This window comes from Schistosoma haematobium, chromosome 7 (genome assembly GCF_000699445.3).
Source record: "Schistosoma haematobium chromosome 7, whole genome shotgun sequence".
In the NCBI taxonomy this organism is placed as follows: Eukaryota; Metazoa; Platyhelminthes; class Trematoda; order Strigeidida; family Schistosomatidae; genus Schistosoma; species Schistosoma haematobium.
Genome location: NC_067202.1, coordinates 14,991,268 through 15,011,380, shown reverse-complemented (window position 1 = coordinate 15,011,380; position 20,113 = coordinate 14,991,268). Strand labels below are relative to the sequence as shown.

Genomic DNA, 20,113 nt, shown 5'->3' with positions numbered 1-20,113 from the left:
CCACGGGTGTTGTTTACGAAAGTGAGAGGACGAAAAGCAAATGTCCGATAGAAGCTTTAACCGGGTTGGTGGACACGGAGAGTCCACCTAGGGGAGTTGGAAAACCCTCATTCCAAACCAATGGTGCACATGGCTTCCAGTATCCTGAAGGAACAAATGGCGTATGAAACAATCGTTGGTCACTGGCTAACATGGAACTGCATCTCATTACGTTGCCCCACTTCCTTGTGGATCAGATCTTTAGGTCGGAGGTTCCGGGTGTGCCCTCCTAAGAAAACCACCTTCGGTTTGGGCACTCAGGCAGTATCACAGCCCTCACACATATCAAATGAGATCTGTGTGGCGCATATGTATTTCGTGCCTCCTTGAAATGAAAACTTAAAAGGTCTAAGTTATGAATCTAATCACTATAGTGTAATTGGTATGAATCTCGACTGCCAACTATCCGAATTCCTCGCAGTTACCAGTCATGTATATCAAAGGTCTCGTAGAAATAGAAATAGATTGTCAGAAAACTAAGGACACCCGAACCATTAAGTCATGGACTGTTAAATTAAGACACGGTAACGGCGATCAATGGTCAGGCTTGTTGGTTGACACGGTTTATAGTCAGTCACAGTAGAGTAATTACATCCAATCTGTCTCTTCTCCTAGACAGACCCATCAAGTTCGAGGAGTCCTTCAAGTGGATAACGTCTCTCAACTACCGGTAATACTTATGTTGATCGTGATTTCTTTATTGATTCACTGTTGATCGGCCAAATCACACCATAAACAATTCTACGAAAATATGCTAGTTCATATCATACAAAACCATGTAACGGAGTTTTTCGTTAGTAAAAGAAAAATACCAAGCTAAGATTTGATTCAAAAAAACGACAAGGAATTTATTATTAGGGTTTTAAAACAGTACGAAAAATGGACGATTTATACGATGCGTTGTCAGACTAGAAAGAAATCTGACAGAATCATTGTCAATATTATGAATGGATCAATGCTGGACTACCATTGAAAACCTGGAAGCACTGAAATGCCATTCCGTCCTAATATAGGACTCCTCAGCAGTGCGCGTACACGATCCCGCATGCGAACCAGAATCAGGACCGTCGGGATGGCATACGAGCGATTAAACTTTAGACGACTGAGCCGGTATCAAAAGGTGTTGATGTTTAACTTTAACCAATCCACAAAATTGCACGACTGTCCACCACTGTCTTCATTGACTAACTGCGTCAACAGAGACAGTTGAACTCCACTAGTCACAACTTCTCACTAGAACATCTAGAAATCCATCTTAAAGCTAGTTACTAGTGAATATGATATCATTCTAAACTTAACAATTTCTACAACCCCATAATGAAAATCATTATTTTCACACTAGAATAAAGTAATAACTATTGTTTTCAACGATTCTCTAAGAGATGGACTCTTCTAAGAATTAAAATCCATCCCTAAAAATAACACTGACGATTTCTTTAATTAACAAACAATTAATATCATGACAGATTAGAATTATAATCTCCACGTCTTCGGTTTATTTAGCAAATAGTTGTAAGTGAGATTACCATACAATTGTTCGTATTACATCATCTTTTAAACTTGTTAATTGGAAATAGTGGTCTTTACACTCATGATTATTAAAATATGTTAACCTGTGATTATATAGAACAATCATTATCTCAAATTACAAATATCATGATTATTATGAGGGAACTAATATCCCCAAACTGCATATAGTAATAATAATCATATGCTCACGAGTGAAGTTGTAAGAAGTAGTTCTCAGAGTTCTGGCGAGAAATCATGATCACAGGAGTTCAATTATATCCGGTTTGTTGTAGTTATTCACAAATGGGATTCGAAGATGTTTGAACAATATTGTAAATGATTAAAGTTTAAAATGTCAAACAATAGGATATTGGCTTAATGGATATAAGGTTAATTTTTCGTTCTGAGATATGAATATTTTTAGTTGGATAGCCAATGAGATCGTAAACAGACACTTCTGAGTAGTTCCACATCACGACAAAATATCTTCATCTCCAGTGTTTCCTAGCTTTAAGATATTCAGAGTTATGTAGGGAAATTGTATGCTATGTCAATTAGAAGTATTCGAAATAATGTGCTAACTAAGAATTTTTGAAATAGGGTAATAGAAAGGAGGTAGAACTAGATGAGCACAGCTGGACGTATCATAATTGTAATTCATAATAAATGTGTCATCAAATACAAAGGAATAATCAATCGGTACAAATATCACAACCTCTACAACTTAAATGGGAATCCAGATTACTGCATTCCATTGTATATTGTGGAAGATTAGTCCCTCGATAGTTTGTAACACCAGCATACTGTAAAACATTTGATATTTGGATGCATATTTTTCTGTTTAGGCAATTTCATTATAGTTTCTTCCGAGTACAGTTAGGCAGTTCTGCACTGAAAGACTTTATCTACCCTTTTTTCGGGTCTTTGAATTTTGAAGTTGTAATAGAACTGATTGTTGTTTCCAAGGTCTTAAAATTCTCTACATGAGCATCAAAATGCGAAAACTTTGAAGTTGTGCTTAAATCTTCTCACTTCGATTCTGTAGTTAACAAGTGATGAACCATTTTATTAATACCGTCTTCAGTGACCAATAAGGAAAACTGTCCTTGAAACACTCTTAAACTTTCTTGACTTAGGATAGATAGTTTACGATTGATGTTGAGGAATTCACAATCTATAATTAAAAATTTATCGTCTCTAGTCAACAAATTACAACACCCAAGACTAGGAAGTTTATAACTTGTAATATTCAAAATATAAACATTGGAGGGTTTAATTATAGAATTGGGATTTGATGACTCTAGCTTCCCAACTAAAATGATGGATATGATACTACCGGTGTGAACAATAGAACCGTGTAAAGCACCACTGGAAAAATATAATCACTTTCGAATATGAAACGAATTACTGGTAATTGTGAATAAGGTTAGTTTATGATTATGGGAATCACTCAAATCGATAGGATCCAAATTACAGAGTTTAGTATTACAAGCGGTGAAACAAACAGTAGTTTTACAAATCGGTTTGATGTTTCCCATTTAACCACAATTGAAGCACATAGTACGATGAAATGAACATGAATTATGTGAATCAACTTTACTATAAGACAAACACTGGCCGAAATTGTGCTCACCTTCATTTACTGTTTCATTATTGTTGAATGATTGTCTTCACGAGAACAGGGATTATCTTTAATTAAACACTTACTCCAATGACTTTGAGTACGAGTCGGATTAAAACAACTAAGTAATATAATGGAATACTTTATGTCCTGAAAATCAACTTCATCCACTGCTTAATAATAAATACGTGCAATTCTGTAGTCTAGGAAGGAACACTATGGCATTCGTACAAACCTTCTTTTGGGATTTTATATGTTAAGTCCTGATATAAATTCCTCACGTAACTGGACATCAAACTGATCAACAAAATCACACTTGGCGGCTTGTTTCTGCGATTCAAGGATAAATTCTCTAACATTCTGGTTATTGTGACGAATCATTTAATGAAAATCTGTTCTTTCACGGCATTCTAAGGTTATACACATAACATAGTTTAGTTGTTGTTTTTTAGGAGTTACATAATGTGGTAGAAAAGGTTCCTTTGGAAATGGTAAACTATTTATCAGGGTGCAGTCATCCTTTCCGATGAATATAAAGAAATGAGCCACGATTTTACCATCTTAAACATCCATGAGGTAATATTCCACATCAAACACCTTAACATGCAATCTCTGAAGACTTCAGAATTCGAATGTACTTTCAGCTGTCCAATCACAAGATCAAACGAGACGCCAAAATAATACTGATAATAATAAGTGTTCAAACTGTTTGGTAACTAAGAATTCTCGGGATAGAGCAATAAGAGGCAGGTAGAATTTGATGAGCAAAACTGAACATATTAAATTTGGAATTGGTAATAAACATGTAACCAAATATAAAGGAATGACCAGTTAATATGCATACCACATATATTCAGTGAGATAGCTTTCAAAGAACAATGAACATAATGATTACATTATTTCCACAAGGAAAGAACTAAATAAATTCAATGTCGAAATTACGCATAAACGAAAGATTAGGTGGTGGTTGAATCAACTCGACAGGAAACCCTGAACCAGGGTTTCGTGCTACATGGCACTCGTCAGCAAGGTGTACGTGTAATCTTGAGGGAACTGGCGGACTCGATCTCTTGTCATTCAGCTTCACAGTCAGAGACGTTGCCACTGTGCTCTTAGAGCCGCGAACGACCTCCTGTAGGACTGAGATGTAATCACAATTGATTGATCACTGGGTGGCAATCGATGTCATGCGTGTCTAGTCCTTATTATTAGTGCAAATCGAATGCTATCGACCATCTTGCAATATGGCCACCAGTCTAGGTGACTGACACTGCGTGCACTATATATTGAGATTAGATGCAAATGAATATCTATCTCACATTCTACTCTACTCAACTCAACTCCATTCATACTATTCAATTCATTCACACTACACAATCAGTAAACAAACAAATTAAAAAAGTACTTCCAACATTCATTCAAATACCCAATAATAATCATTATGATAATGATAATAACCATGCGAACATTAAACTAAACGATTTCCAATAGATGATAGATAACAGTTCATTGTTTCATTTCATTCCATCATTTCATTAATCTCTTCTCATTCTATCATACTCTTCTTATTGTATTCAACTTGATACAAAGATTATTTATTCATATATGTGATGAATAGATTACTTACTTACTTGTTGTTTGTTAGTTATTCATTCCTACTAAAATTATTCCATTGACTACATCGACATTCATCAACTGGTTGGTACACTGAGTGAATTTCAATGAAATCCACTTCATTCAACTGATGAAACCTAATTATTCAACTGACAAAAACCACAATCCTTCCTATTCAATATTCAACTAACTATGATCGACTTACTGATAGACAACAAAGAATTTCTATTATTATTATCATTATGATAATTATTGTCATACAAGTTGATTTCGCTCAAGGTTATTCCAAATAATCAATACATACTGACTGCTTCAAGGTCAGTCGATTACCATTCTTAACAGATGGGAACAATTTAACAAATACACAACTTCCTCCTCATCTACCTCCTCCTTCTTCTTCTTCTTCTTCTTCTTCCTCTTCTTCTTGTAATTCTCTTACTTCTATTACTTTCTCTTCTTCATACAAGTGGATATGATGTAATTGTAATGTGAATTATTCATAGAATGAGACAGTCAAATGATTTGAGTAATGAAACACACTTGAAATATTATTTATCAAAATGCAGTTCTCTGAAATATCCAGTTAAGTAAATGTGATTGTGTGAATAACAATGGAATGATTCCACGATCATTTCATTCAAGTAAGTGAGTAAGTAAGTAAGTGTGGAAGTTGACTCAATATCCTACAGAACACATTCAAATAGTCTAACTGAACATGATCAAACTGACAATAACTATTAATCAGTTGCTCCATGTAAACTATTGTAAAACCACTGTGAATCAGATTTATCGTTCCTGTACAATGGTGAGTAGTAGACCAACATGAATATTTCGAAAGAACAAGAAATATAAAGACATATTTCACAGTTAGATGATGGAAGTCCACTTGATGGATGGTTTACAAATGAATGAAATCCAACAACACGCGTTTTACTTCATTATGAAGCAAAAGTATTTGATCCACGATATGCAATCACATGTTGTTCTTCATTCCTGTACAAATTGAAAACATTTGAAATTCGATAGATTGATTGTGATTCATTAGGACTCAGAGAAAACAGCTACCCATATCAACGAAACTATACATTGATGAATATATTACCTAATTTGAAGTGTATTTGATTGATTAAGAATACTGAGAAACTACTGATTGTGTAATGTGGAATGGTAGTTGAGAACAGAGAAAAGTACAAGTGAAATCATACATAGATTCGGTTTATCTGAAAGTGACAGAAATCGATGTCATACCACACGATTGACATTGTTGTTGTGATGTGTATTCCGTTGGAATCCGTGGTATTTGTTTACTTTAAAGTTATTGAATGATTAGTGAATTAGTATTATGTTTATCAAATACCTAATGAACATAATGAATTAGATGTGATGGTTATGGTTTGTGTAGAGAATTTTTGAGAATGTTATTGTTCACTACAGATCATTGTTATTGTAATGATTATTGAGAATGAAGCCAAAATAACATTAGATGTTGTTTTAATAGTAAGAAGATTTAGCAAGAAGCCTCTATGTGAGAACAATAGAAAAGTCAACTATCATAACACATCTTATTTCAGTGTGAAATACAGTTACTAATTTGACATTTGATCATTTATTCAATCACGTATAACGACAATGTCGACAGAATAAGTTCAGATAATAATGAGAAACATTAATCATTGTCTGTCATAAACATTTAAGCTTCTTACTAACTCTAGTTATGAATGAGTACAATCACAAAATCCAATCTGTTTTGAAAAAGTACAAAAATATCATACAAAGTTCAAGGGGGAGACTAATGAAACAACATTTAATGTTATTTTAGCTTCATTCTCAATAATCATTACAATAACAATGATCTGTAGTGAACAATAACATTCTCAAAAATTCTCTACACAAACAATAACCATCACATCTAATTCATTATGTTCATTAGGTATTTGATAAACATAATACTAATTCACTAATCATTCAATAACTTTAAAGTAAACAAATACCATGGATTCCAACAGAATACACATCACAACAACAATGTCAATCGTGTGGTATGACATCGATTTCTGTCACTTTCAGATAAACCGAATCTATGTATGATTTCACTTGTACTTTTCTCTGTTCTCAACTACCATTCCACATTACACAATCAGTAGTTTCTCAGTATTCTTAATCAATCAAATACACTTCAAATTAGGTAATATATTCATCAATGTATAGTTTCGTTGATATGGGTAGCTGTTTTCTCTGAGTCCTAATGAATCACAATCAATCTATCGAATTTCAAATGTTTTCAATTTGTACAGGAATGAAGAACAACATGTGATTGCATATCGTGGATCAAATACTTTTGCTTCATAATGAAGTAAAACGCGTGTTGTTGGATTTCATTCATTTGTAAACCATCCATCAAGTGGACTTCCATCATCTAACTGTGAAATATGTCTTTATATTTCTTGTTATTTCGAAATATTCATGTTGTACAGTCGGTATATTCAGAGAGGAATCATTATAGGGTCGTCGTCAACTCTAATCACAATATATAACATGAAATAATCTAAATTATTATATGGTCGGATGTTCAGGATGCAGTGGATTGTGATGAATAAGGAACGAAAAACCTGATTCACAGTGGTTTTACAATAGTTTACATGGAGCAACTGATTAATAGTTATGGTCAGTTTGGTCATCTTCAGTTAGAATATTTGAATGTCTTCCGTAAGATATTGCGTTAACTTACTTACTTGAATGAAATGATCATGGAATCATTCCATTGTTATTCACACAATCACATTTACTTAACTGGATATTTCAGAGAACTGCATTTTGATAAATAATATTTCAAGTGTGTTTCATTACTCAAATCATTTGACTGTCTCATTCTATGAATAATTCACATTACAATTACATCATATCCACTTGTATGAAGAAGAGAAAGTAATAGAAGTAAGGGAAGAACAAGAAGAAGAGGGAGAAGAAGAACAGGAAAATAAGAAGAAGAAGAAGAAGAAGAAGAGGAAGAAGAAGGACGTAGATGAGGAGGAAGTTGTGTATTTGTTAAATTGTTCCCATCTGTTAAGAATGGTAATCGACTGACCTTGAAGCAGTCAGTATGTATTGATTATTTGGAATAACCTTGAGCGAAATCAACTTGTATGACAATAATTATCATAATGATAATAATAATAGAAATTCTTTGTTGTCTATCAGTAAGTCGATCATAGTTAGTTGAATATTGAATAGGAAGGATTGTGGTTTTTGTCAGTTGAATAATTAGGTTTCATCAGTTGAATGAAGTGGATTTCATTGAAATTCACTCAGTGTACCAACCAGTTGATGAATGTCGATGTAGTCAATGGAATAATTTTAGTAGGAATGAATAACTAACAAACAACAAGTAAGTAAGTAATCTATTCATCACATATATGAATAAATAATCTTTGTATCAAGTTGAATACAATAAGAAGAGTATGATAGAATGAGAAGAGATTAATGAAATGATGGAATGAAATGAAACAATGAACTGTTATCTATCATCTATTGGAAATCGTTTAGTTTAATGTTCGCATGGTTATTATCATTATCATAATGATTATTATTGGGTATTTGAATGAATGTTGGAAGTACTTTTTTAATTTGTTTGTTTACTGATTGTGTAGTGTGAATGAATTGAATAGTATGAATGGAGTTGAGTTGAGTAGAGTAGAATGTGAGATAGATATTCATTTGCATCTAATCTCAATATATAGTGCACGCAGTGTCAGTCACCTAGACTGGTGGCCATATTGCAAGATGGTCGATAGCATTCGATTTGCACTAATAATAAGGACTGGACACGCATGACATCGATTGCCACCCAGTGATCAATCAATTGTGATTACATCTCAGTAGTGTGAATGAATTGAATAGTATGAATGCAGTTGAGTTGAATTGAGTTGAGTAGAATAGAGTGTGGGGTGGATATTCATTAGCATCGTTCTTTCGTTTGTGCATAATTTCGTTAAGGAACTGTATACGGTATTTTAACTTAATATGTTTGTTACGTACTTTATGGTTGTTTGTTTGTATGGAATTTCACCCCCTTCACAGTTACTGATTTATCTATTGTGTTGTTAAAAATACCTTGTTGTTTGAAATGAAGTTATTCCAACATTAGTACTGTCTGTCTTATTTGAGTTTCTTTAATATAATTTAACTGAAATCTAATTTGAGAATACTATTAATTTGACACTAGTTGGATCTTCTTCAATACTGTTCATAATCTCTTGCTTATTGTTTTACTTTTCTCTTTTAATCTTAAAAGGGATTTTTCTTTCGACTATCTATAAATGTTCACTCTAATTGTCTTTCTCAAGTAAATTTCGTCTGATATAGTTTAGTGGTTCGTTATGTGACTCCAATTGGATCATACCAATGATTGTTACTTTTATATACATGTTGCCAATCCTCGTATATATCACTAACAATCAATTGTACGATCCACCTGGAATCAGATATAGAGGCACTAAAATAATGAGTCTTCGAGGCCGAATTTAACGTAGCAAAATACGTCGATGATAAACCATCTGCTGTGACAGAATGAAATGAAACAATGAAATGCTATCATCTATTGGGAATCGTTTACTTTAACGTTCGCATTATTATTATTATTATTATTATTATTATTATTATTATTATTATTATTATTATTATTATTATTATTAGGGATTTGAATGAGGGTTGGAAGTACTTTCTATTTGTTTGTGTACTTATTGTGTTGTATGAATGAATGATGTTATATATATACTGATGAACTCAACGAATTTATTATAACTCTCAACAGTAAGCTATAAGCCTTACAGGATCTACTCAAAGAATAAGAAACTGCTATGGAGGACAACTGAAAATATATCGAAGAAATATCGACTTCAATGCGTTACAAGATTCTCGGCTGCAACAAGCATCATCAAAAGGAATGGATCCCTATGGAAACTCTGAACAATATTATTAGGAACTGAGTTATACTCAGTAGATTAATTATTGCTTGATATGATGGAAAGAAAAATCAATTCCTCGATTGAATTACTCATTATGAGTTCTATTCAACATTCAACATCCGTTTTGATTCAACGTGAGGATCATTCAGTGTAGTATTCGATTTGTTTTCTCAGTATGATATTTTCTTCTGTATAATATACGATATTCTTGTATTCCATTGGCATGAACTATACTCAGTCTGTGATTTGTTATAACTGAGTATGTGATGTAATCCTAATTATTGATCAAAATGGGTGTACAATCAATATATAAATGAGTGTATTTTAGACTATTATGATTCGATTCGTCGTCGTCATAGTGTTTTGGGGCTAATAAATATTCACTTATACCAGTCTTGTGTTCTTACTTTCGCGTCGTGGGAATTGTTGAGGTCCCTCGTTCCGAGTATAAATGATCAGCAATTTTCTTTTTTTTCCGGCACAACAAATATTCAAGAAAGGCAGGACAAGAAGACAGCAATTAACTAAAGTCGAATAAGAACAGAGAATGTTGGGGCACAAACTGAAAACACTGTAGCAAACAAGCAATTGAAGAAGAGAATTAGAGCTGACAGAGGAAAAAGCTAAAAGAGAAAGAAATTATGAGACAGATATGTGAAATAAAGAAGAAACCGACAGGGAAATATAACGAACCAGAGAAACCGATCAAGGACAATGAAGAAAAGCTAATCATTGAGATTCAAAAACAGTAGAACATATAGTTAGAGCATTTTGAGAAACTATTGAATAGACTGGACCCACTGAACCCACAGCACACACACCTTATTGCTGTCACACCACAACGATCGAAAAAATCAGCATGTTCATCTGATAAATTAACTGTGGGAAAGTAGGAGGACCTGAAAATTTACCAGCTGGAGCACTGAAAACACTACAAATATGCTCCTCTTTCTATTCAAGAAGATTCAGGAAAAGGAATAAATGCCACCGACAGTCTGGAAGGAAGGACAACTCAACAAGATACCAAAGTAGAAAAATCTGAGCAAATGTGAGAACTACAGAAACATCATACTACTGTCAGAACCAGGAAAAGTTTTCAACAGTGTTGCTGAACATCACGAAAGATTCAGTAGACGTTCCGATTCGAGATCAACAGGCTGGATTACGTAAAGATCGGTAGTACACAGACCAAATCACGACACTACCAGTCATCATTGAACACTCAGTTGAGTGGAACTCGTCACTGTGCATCAACTTCATTGACTATGAGAAAGCGTCTGACTGTGTGGATAGGAGAACCATATGGAAACGTCTTCTACATAATGGAGTGAGTAGCTGAGAAAATCATCAACATCATCCGGAATTTATCCGACGGCTACACTGTAATGTCGTGCATGGAGGACAGCTGAAAGATACATTTGAAGTGACGACCAAAGTCAGACAAGGTTGCCCACCCTCACCAGCTCCTTTTCTTCTAATTGTTGACTGGATTATGAAGACCTCGACATCTGAGGGGAAGCATGGGATATAATGAAGAGCTCGGAATAGGAAGATTCGAACTTTACAGATGACCTAGCTCTGCCATCCTATACAAACGAACAAATACAGATGAAGACAACTAGTGTAGCAGGAACCTCTTCAGCAGTAAGCCTCAACATACACAAAGGAAAAAGCAAGATCCTCAAATACAACACGGAGAACACCAATCCAATCACACTTGATGGAGAAACTCTGAAACGGATGCAAATTTTCACGTACCTGAGCAGTATCATCGATGAACAAGGGGGAACTGAAGCAGACGTGATATCAAGGATTGGCAAAGCAAAAACAGCATTCATACAGTTGAACGATATATAGAATTTAAAAGAACTGTCTGTCAAGCAATATCAAAGTCACAATCTTCATTAAGAATGTCAAGACAGCTAGTTCTACTGTACGGAGCTCAAACTTGAGGAATCAGTACAACCATTATCAAAAAGTTACATGTATTTATGAATAGTTGTCTACACAAAATATTCAATATCCTTTGATTGGATAACATTAGCAATAACCTAGTGTGGGTGAGGACAAATCAGCTTCCAGATGAAGAGAAAGTTAAGAAAAGATGTTGGAAGTGGATAGCACATACATTACAGAAATCGCCAAACTTCATCACGAGGCAAAACCTTACTTGGAATCCTGAACGGAAGCAGAAAAGAAGAAGGTCAAATAACACATTACGTCAGAAATAGAAGCATATATAACAAGGAAGAATAATAACTTGAAGGAGCTTGAAAGTATTGCCCATGACAGGGTTGGATGGAGAGTACCGTTTGGCGGCCTATCCTCCTCCACGAGGAGTTACAGGCGTAATTAAGTAATCATCAATCGAAAGTGGAATACCTAGCGGCAGAAAGTTGGGAAGGTCAGAGAAAAGAGTACGACAATAGCGAGTAATTGGTATGGAGACGAAGGAACAACAAAGTCTGAAACAATCGATTGATATTTTACAAATGAAGTATTTACTGCATGGTTCTCACACTTTATTAAGATATTCTGTAATATGTGTATTCAAATACATTCCACTGTACCCACTTGTGCTCTCATTCACTACACTACTACTACTCATCAACACACATGAAGGAATATTCTGAGAAACAGTGTTGATGGATTAACTACTGTAGTATTACAATGAATAATAAAACATTTACAGTTTGTTAATTGAATGTAACTAAAATGAGTTGTTGATAGGAATTTGTGAGATCTTGTGAAACATGTCAACAAATTCTCCAGATACTAAAGTGACTTACTCGATAACCAGTGATCACATAAGAAATATATTAACATTGAAAAACAGGAGTGAAATAGTCTTCTCTCCAAAAAGTAAACAAACAGATAGACAGACAATCAAACAGATATGAGTTCATTACTTGCATATATCGATAGAAATTTCACCAATACTACTACTTCTACTACTACTACTACTACTACTAGTACTACTACTACTACTACTACTACTACTACTACTACTACTACTACTACTACTACTACTACTACTACTACTACTACTACTACTACTACTACTACTACTACTACTACTACTACTACTACTACTCTTATTTCTATTGCTTAAGAACAATACACTCAAACATGAATTACATGGAGGCAAATCAATCCATCAATCTTTTGATTGACACATCAAGTATGTTGCTTTCTGTGAATGCTATCATGGAAACTAATTATTACGAATCCACATGTGAGTGTGTGAGTGTGTGTGTGTACGTGCAGGCGAATGCTTCCAATAATGTATGTTCATGAATGGATATGCATGTGTGTGTGTGTGTGTGTGTGTGCGTGACTGAGTAAGAAGAAAAACAATATAAAAGATGCAGTGTGTATAGATTACCTATTTCGCCATCTGAAACACATTATACACAATCAATCTCTAATTCACTCCGACTATTTTCTGCTTATCTCACAGATTCATTCAATATCAAAATAAACACGGTCATAACAACACAATCTACGGTCAGTGATCAACACACACACACACACGCACACACGTATATCATACAGTTAATTGTCAGTGAGATAACCGAACACGATAGAGAGAGACAATTTGCATTGATAAATAATTCTGGCAGTAACAATTCAATCGACACGCAGTTATCGAAAAGCCTGTCGTAGAAGAAATATGACTTCATGTGCAGAGAAATATGCCAACAAACAGCATATTATCGCTGATCGTCTACGATTGACTTCAAGTCCATTGGTGCGTGCATGTTTAGGCGAATTCATGGGTTCAGTCATTTTGATGATCTTCGGTAGTGGTGTGCTAGCACAAGTGATCCTGGGTGATCATGGCAAACATGCTCATGGAACATTCATTTCAATCAGTATGGGATGGGGTTTCGCAGTGTACATGGCAGTAATGTTCTCAGGACAGTGTGGTTCTGGACACTGTAATCCAGCCGTAACTCTGGCAGCTGCAGTCGTCGGTAAACTGCCATTCCGTCGAATACCGTTTTATACATTCTTTCAAATACTCGGTGCTTTCCTCGGTTCATTGGTTGTCTTCGCCTTATATCGTGAAAAATCACTGAATATGCCAAATTGCATGATAATGGGAAGTTGTTGGTGAATTCTACAGGTGGTATATTCGTCACTAATCCATCGGCATCTCACCTCACATGCTTTCTCGATCAAATTCTCGGCACTGCATTGTTGACAGCAGGAGCGTTCGCCATCACCGATCCAAATGGATGGAAACTTCCTGACTACTTACACCCACTACATTTGGCGTTTATGGTCTACGCTATTGTTGGTTGTTTCGCATTGAATGCTGGAGCTGCTCTAAATCCAGCTCGTGATTTGGGACCCAGACTCATGATATTTATATTCGGTAAGTTGTCCATTTCCCATTCATACTATTCGCTTGCTCTCAATTCTCACTAACGAGTACTAACGGTTGCATGAGTAGACTCACACTTTACTTCTTCCATAAACATATCTGAAACTATGATGATATCACTTCACAAATCGACCGATTGACTCACTGACTGACTGACTGACCGACTGACAATTGATTGCCTCAATCACTGACTACACTAAGATAGAATAATTTCAGTTTTGGTCTACGTTCAAACAAAACTGATTTTCGTTATCATTGGGAATTGAATCAGATTTAATGTTCATAATTTTGTTAAAGTTATTCAACACCATCACACTCACATCACATAACTCCACTAGAACATTCGTTCTTACGATAGTAATTCTCATATTATTGCAACATCCATTCATGTACTTGACAGTGAGTAGATTTGTTTGTAACACATTATTACAAAACATCAACAGGGGAAGTAACTCTACATGTAGTGTATGTTCACTTTATTTCAAATAGGTTTAGTTTGGTTCAACTCTCTTTAATCAATCTTATCCACATTCGTCACCATTCACTATTTTGACAGTCTAAATCCAGACACAATTTTGCCGAATTTGATCGAAATAATGATGGTTGTTTGCACCAAGTAGATTCTATCAATGTCACAATATGATATGTATTCGGTGATTTGATTAGGAAACTCACTTTGTCGTTCTCAGTCACATTGTCAGTACATACCTAAAATATTTACAATGTCTCTAAATCACTCTACACTGTGATTTACCATTTTGATCCGATAGCATTTAGAGAGATGAGTTTATTTCAGTGATCATCAGATACACACTGACACTGATTCAGTTTACCACATGATTAGAAATCTTATAAATTTAAATCATCTACAATGTGTTCGATGAGAGTGTCTGTCAAATTAACTGATGATGATGATGATGATGATGATGATGATGATGATGATGATGATGATGATGATGATGATGATGATGATGATGATGATGATGATGATGATGATGATGATGATGATGATGATGATGATGATGATGATGATGATGATGATGATGATGATGATGATGATGATGATGATGATGATGATGATGATCACCATCATCAGCCACATTTAACGTCATCACAATAAGCATTCTCGTTAGTTAGTTAGTTCGTAGCCTCAAATCCACTGTAATCATCATTTGCCACAGTTCAAACAGGAATTCTATTGTAACATGAAGGGGAAATTATGTGGACCATCTAACTGAGTGGTTCATGTTCGTACTTACGGTCAGATTACATCTTTGAAAATATCATACACACATATCTATACTTATGGTAGTAATCTCTAATGGTGTTGAATGATAACAAATGCACTGGCACACTCGAGGGAAACATGCATGACATATTCCACTGATGTAGCATATTTTCAATAACCCCGGTATTTTCGAGTTGGTGTTATGTTGAAATCGGGAATGATGTAGGTCATTGATAAACGATGTACGAGATTGTGCCTAACTCATCCATTTACTCAGACCAAACACTTTGATACAATGTGACTGGATTATGAAACAAGTTGATCGGCCTATCACCATTAATAATAATACCACTATTAATACCAAAACTTATTATATTACAAACAGTATTACGAATATTAAAAATAAAAAAAAGTGAGACTTCATTCAACAATCAAATTGTCTTGCATGTTCACTTTGGTCCATTAAGGTCCAATTCACTTCATTTCAGTTGGGTTTAGTTTGGTTCAACTCTATTCAATCAATATTACCCACAATCATCACTATTCACACTTTCGACAGTAACACAATACTCGCAAATCACTAGAGAATCACGACGTTCACTCAGTCATTTCATCATCACACTCATCACACAAATCGTAGATGGATTGATAGAAAGAACTCGTCTATGAGAGATAATTGTGAAGTAACACTCTCACAAATTCAATACTATTATGCAGTTTCTGAATGCCTAATCATAACATCAACACTGTCTAAATGAACAATGATACCGATGTATACACTGAACGATCTAAACACCATACATCATTCTCATCCATTCACAATGTGTCAATAAGAAAATCGGATGATCACACATGTTACTCGTATCATCTCAGGCTATTCAGATTAAGAAATTCTGTGATCATTCATGTGCACAAATTACCAGCCTACAACAAATCAAAAATATCAGAAGGGGTTTGTGGAGATTTTAGAAATTTAACAGATTGAAATCCTGAGTCAGTTGACCTGGTTGAACTCCACTGGTCTTTTGTTAGATATCAGCTCATTGAAGACAATTGTGTAAGGTGGCGCAACTTCGTGAATTGGTTGAAGTTAGACATTAACACCGATGGTGGCCGGCCGGCTCAGTGGTCTAGTGGTTGATTGCCCGCGCACGAAACCAGTAGGTCCTGAGTTCGAATCTCGGGGGTGCGGGATCGTGGATGCGCACTGCTGAGGAGTCCCATACTAGAACGAAACGGCCGTCCAGTGCTTTCAGGTTCCCCATGATTGTCTAGCTTCAACTGACTCATGATTTCAATCTGTGAAATCGAAAATGGTCAATCAACTGTAAAATATGAGAGAGAATATTGGTGGTGCAAAGTTGAGTGACAGGTTGACGATGAATGTGTCCTATATTCATACGGTCGAACATTTTGCAGTGTCTCACATAGGTCATTTCATTGGAATTGAGATACAGTGTATTGGGTAAAATTATGTTGATGTGTGTAGTGGGAATTCACGATCAAATGTCATTGTAGACGAGAGTGGAAATCGATCAGAGGAAGGAATAATGTGATCTCATAATTTTGATAATGGATTCTAACATGATTCGAAAAAGTCATTCAATTAGGTTTCTTAAATGTCGATAAAATCACACAAATGTATGGATGATAGATAACTTCCATTTGCCTTGATTATCGTGCATGCTTACATAAAACTGAACGTAGTGATGTCACTTCTGTCGTGAACTACTGAACATAACTTCTTTTCTATTACAAACACTACTACTATTACTACTACTACTACTACTACTACTACTACTACTACTACTACTACTACTACTACTACTACTACTACTACTACTACTACTACTACTTACATTCATCTAATCATCTCTTGCATAGAATTACTACAGTTCGTATCCAAATATTTTCAATATAATCAGTGAATAACATGACGATCAATATGCATTACACTCAGTTTGTAACCTATCCACATATTCTTACTTTACTATACACTGTTTCATATCACATGTTTAGGTTGGGGTAACCAAGCATTCAGTGGAGGAAACTACTTCTTCTGGATACCAATAGCTGGACCGTATATTGGTGCTGTGATCGGTGCAGTCTTATACGAATTGACTATCGGTATACATCTGGATAGGAAATCCGACTTCGTTGTGGACTATGATTATGAAGAATCACAACGCGATAGTAAGAAGTTGATGGCGTCTGCATCACCGTAATCGTTGACAACCAGAAACATTCCTCCCACTCCTTTTACTCTAACACTCACACACACGCAAACACAAACACACACTTTTATTATCGTTGATGCATAACAACCATTCTCATTGTTTTCATCATTCAGATTTTTTAAATATTTAACATTGTAAAATAGTCTGTTGATTCACATTTCATTCAGATCACTTGATCATTCGATGTTACCATCTATGCCAAAATGCAAGATATGCAAATACACAATTCATGTTCTCAATAAAATCGAAAATACACAATTTGTTAAGTTCACTGATGAAAGTATTTGTTTGTTGTTTTTCGGTAGTCTTATCGAAACACTCTATCTCAGAACATTCGGCACATGGAACACGTTAACATCTCAGTGGACGTAATCAGGAATGTAATATTGCTTTAATCAATCTTGTGCATTCTCACTTTATACCGAATTCCGTTTACCACTAAACTGACAACTCGGATCAGTGTAGATCGACAGTGTGTTTTGTTACACAATGTGGTAGAACGTTCACAGATTACCAATTAGAGAATTGTGAAGTGTTTGAGAAATACAAACAATTGTTCAACTCATAAATCGCTCTCCTCATTAAGATTAATTTTGTAGATTATTTGAAATGAACAGGTGTGACTAGTCGAGTGAATAGAGTACTCATAACTTACACCGATGTTGTGTAATGGTGAATATTCCGTTGAAACACAGAGCATTATCTCACATCTATTCATCATCACCATTATATAAAGAGAATACAGAATGTGTGAGATTTACCACACGGATGTAGAAGAATTTGGATTCGTTTGTGATGATGGAAATATTGGTGTGTTGTTTGATTTGTTGAAAATTGCTCATTCTTTCACCTTATTAATTACTGACTGACTGACTGAGTGACGACAAGTTGCTCGTTGTTGCATTATCGAATGGCTTACATACTTCATGCTTTAACTACACCTCACACTCTCTGTCTCGTTAATCACACTACACTCATTACATTATTGACTTCTTCACATATATTGTGAATATATCCCATTCAACTAATATATATCTCCACAACCAGATAGTTTACATCAGTCAATACTGTTATGTTCAATAACAGAGTTGATCGAATTACGGCATGTTTATCAATAATTCTGTCACAAATTAAACATAAATCCAACATGATTTTGAAATGTTGATTATTCATACATAGTTGACCTAAGTAAAGTAGATGATGAAGTTAGATTCCCGTTGTTGTTGTTGTTGTCGTTCTTGTTGTTGTTTTGAAATTCGAATGTTTAGACACATTCACATATTTGATGGTCTGTTCGAAATGATTCACATTCGTCGTGAGACACAGTTTGATGGAAGAATACTCATTCATCAGTGATCCATTCATGTTCTTAATACAACGATTTGAACCCCGTCTCACTCGTTTCGACTTACACTAAACCTATCACTACTAATTTCACAAATGATCACTCACTCAATTCACACAATTGCAGAGTTACAGAGTTCAAGAGAACAATCAATATTCACACATTTCTCATCATTGAAAGACATCAGTTGAAGTGGTAAGGGTTTAGTTACTTTAATGCATACCATCCATTTGATACTCATTCGAAATTAGGTAGTTCAGGTATTGATTGGAATGATGATGATGATGATGATGATGATGTTTTCTGCATCTGTGTTTATCTTCCGGCAAAACACTATCACTCAATCACAAATGCACCACAAAGCACAATCAATCACAAAGCAATATAAACAACTCAGGTGTGTAATCACAATATACTAGTGTAAACTAAAAATAAACATCTGATAACATGTAGGCTGGTTGTTTAGTAGCGCACTTATCATTGATTTCGAATTGTGTAATTGAGGGACCACATGTTCCATAAGATTGACAGATTGAATAATGAATGTGAGAACTGGAGAAAATATGGTATAGAGAAGTATTTACTGAATGATTAGACGAAGTGATCCAGTTCCACTGAACATTCGTCATCAATCGAATAAGATTGTTTTCAATGTGCATGATCACATAAATTTGTGAGGCATCATAATCAGTTCTTGAATAGGTACTATTTTTAAATATCCGTATCATTCACTATAAGCGACATACATCTGTGAGATGATTTCACTCGTGACGTTGATTAATCAATCATCATTCAGTTGAGATCCCGAATATTGGAGCATCATTTCAATCAATAAGATTATAAATGACGAGAGAATACTTGTGTCAATCCATTCACAATACACAAATACCAACTAAGACAGATCGATAATAGTAGCGAATTTCAACCACAGGAAATTACATTTACCGAATAACATTTAGCCATTATTTGAACTCAGTAGAATAGGAGATAAACCGTTGAGGTTCGAAGATGTAAACACTGGATTGAAATATTATTCGAAAATCAACACTTAGATACATGGGTACATAGAACAAACGAGTTAGTAACATGTGTATGTACTTAGAATAATGCCAATTACTTACATTTTAGTCTATACAATACTCAAAATCAAGTGAATCACACCGAAT

General features: G+C 34.8%; 1 protein-coding gene across 1 annotated transcript; it reads left to right on the top strand.

The window, feature by feature from the left end:
- The first annotated feature begins 13,134 nt into the window (after positions 1–13,134).
- Positions 13,135–18,175, top strand: AQP3_2 (Aquaporin-3). Its single transcript, XM_051218081.1, has 2 exons — positions 13,135–14,128; positions 17,385–18,175. Exon 1 carries the CDS (start codon positions 13,421–13,423, stop codon positions 13,865–13,867), a length of 447 nt encoding a protein of 148 aa, XP_051064516.1. The 5' UTR covers positions 13,135–13,420; the 3' UTR covers positions 13,868–14,128; positions 17,385–18,175.
- The last annotated feature ends 1,938 nt before the right edge of the window (positions 18,176–20,113 follow it).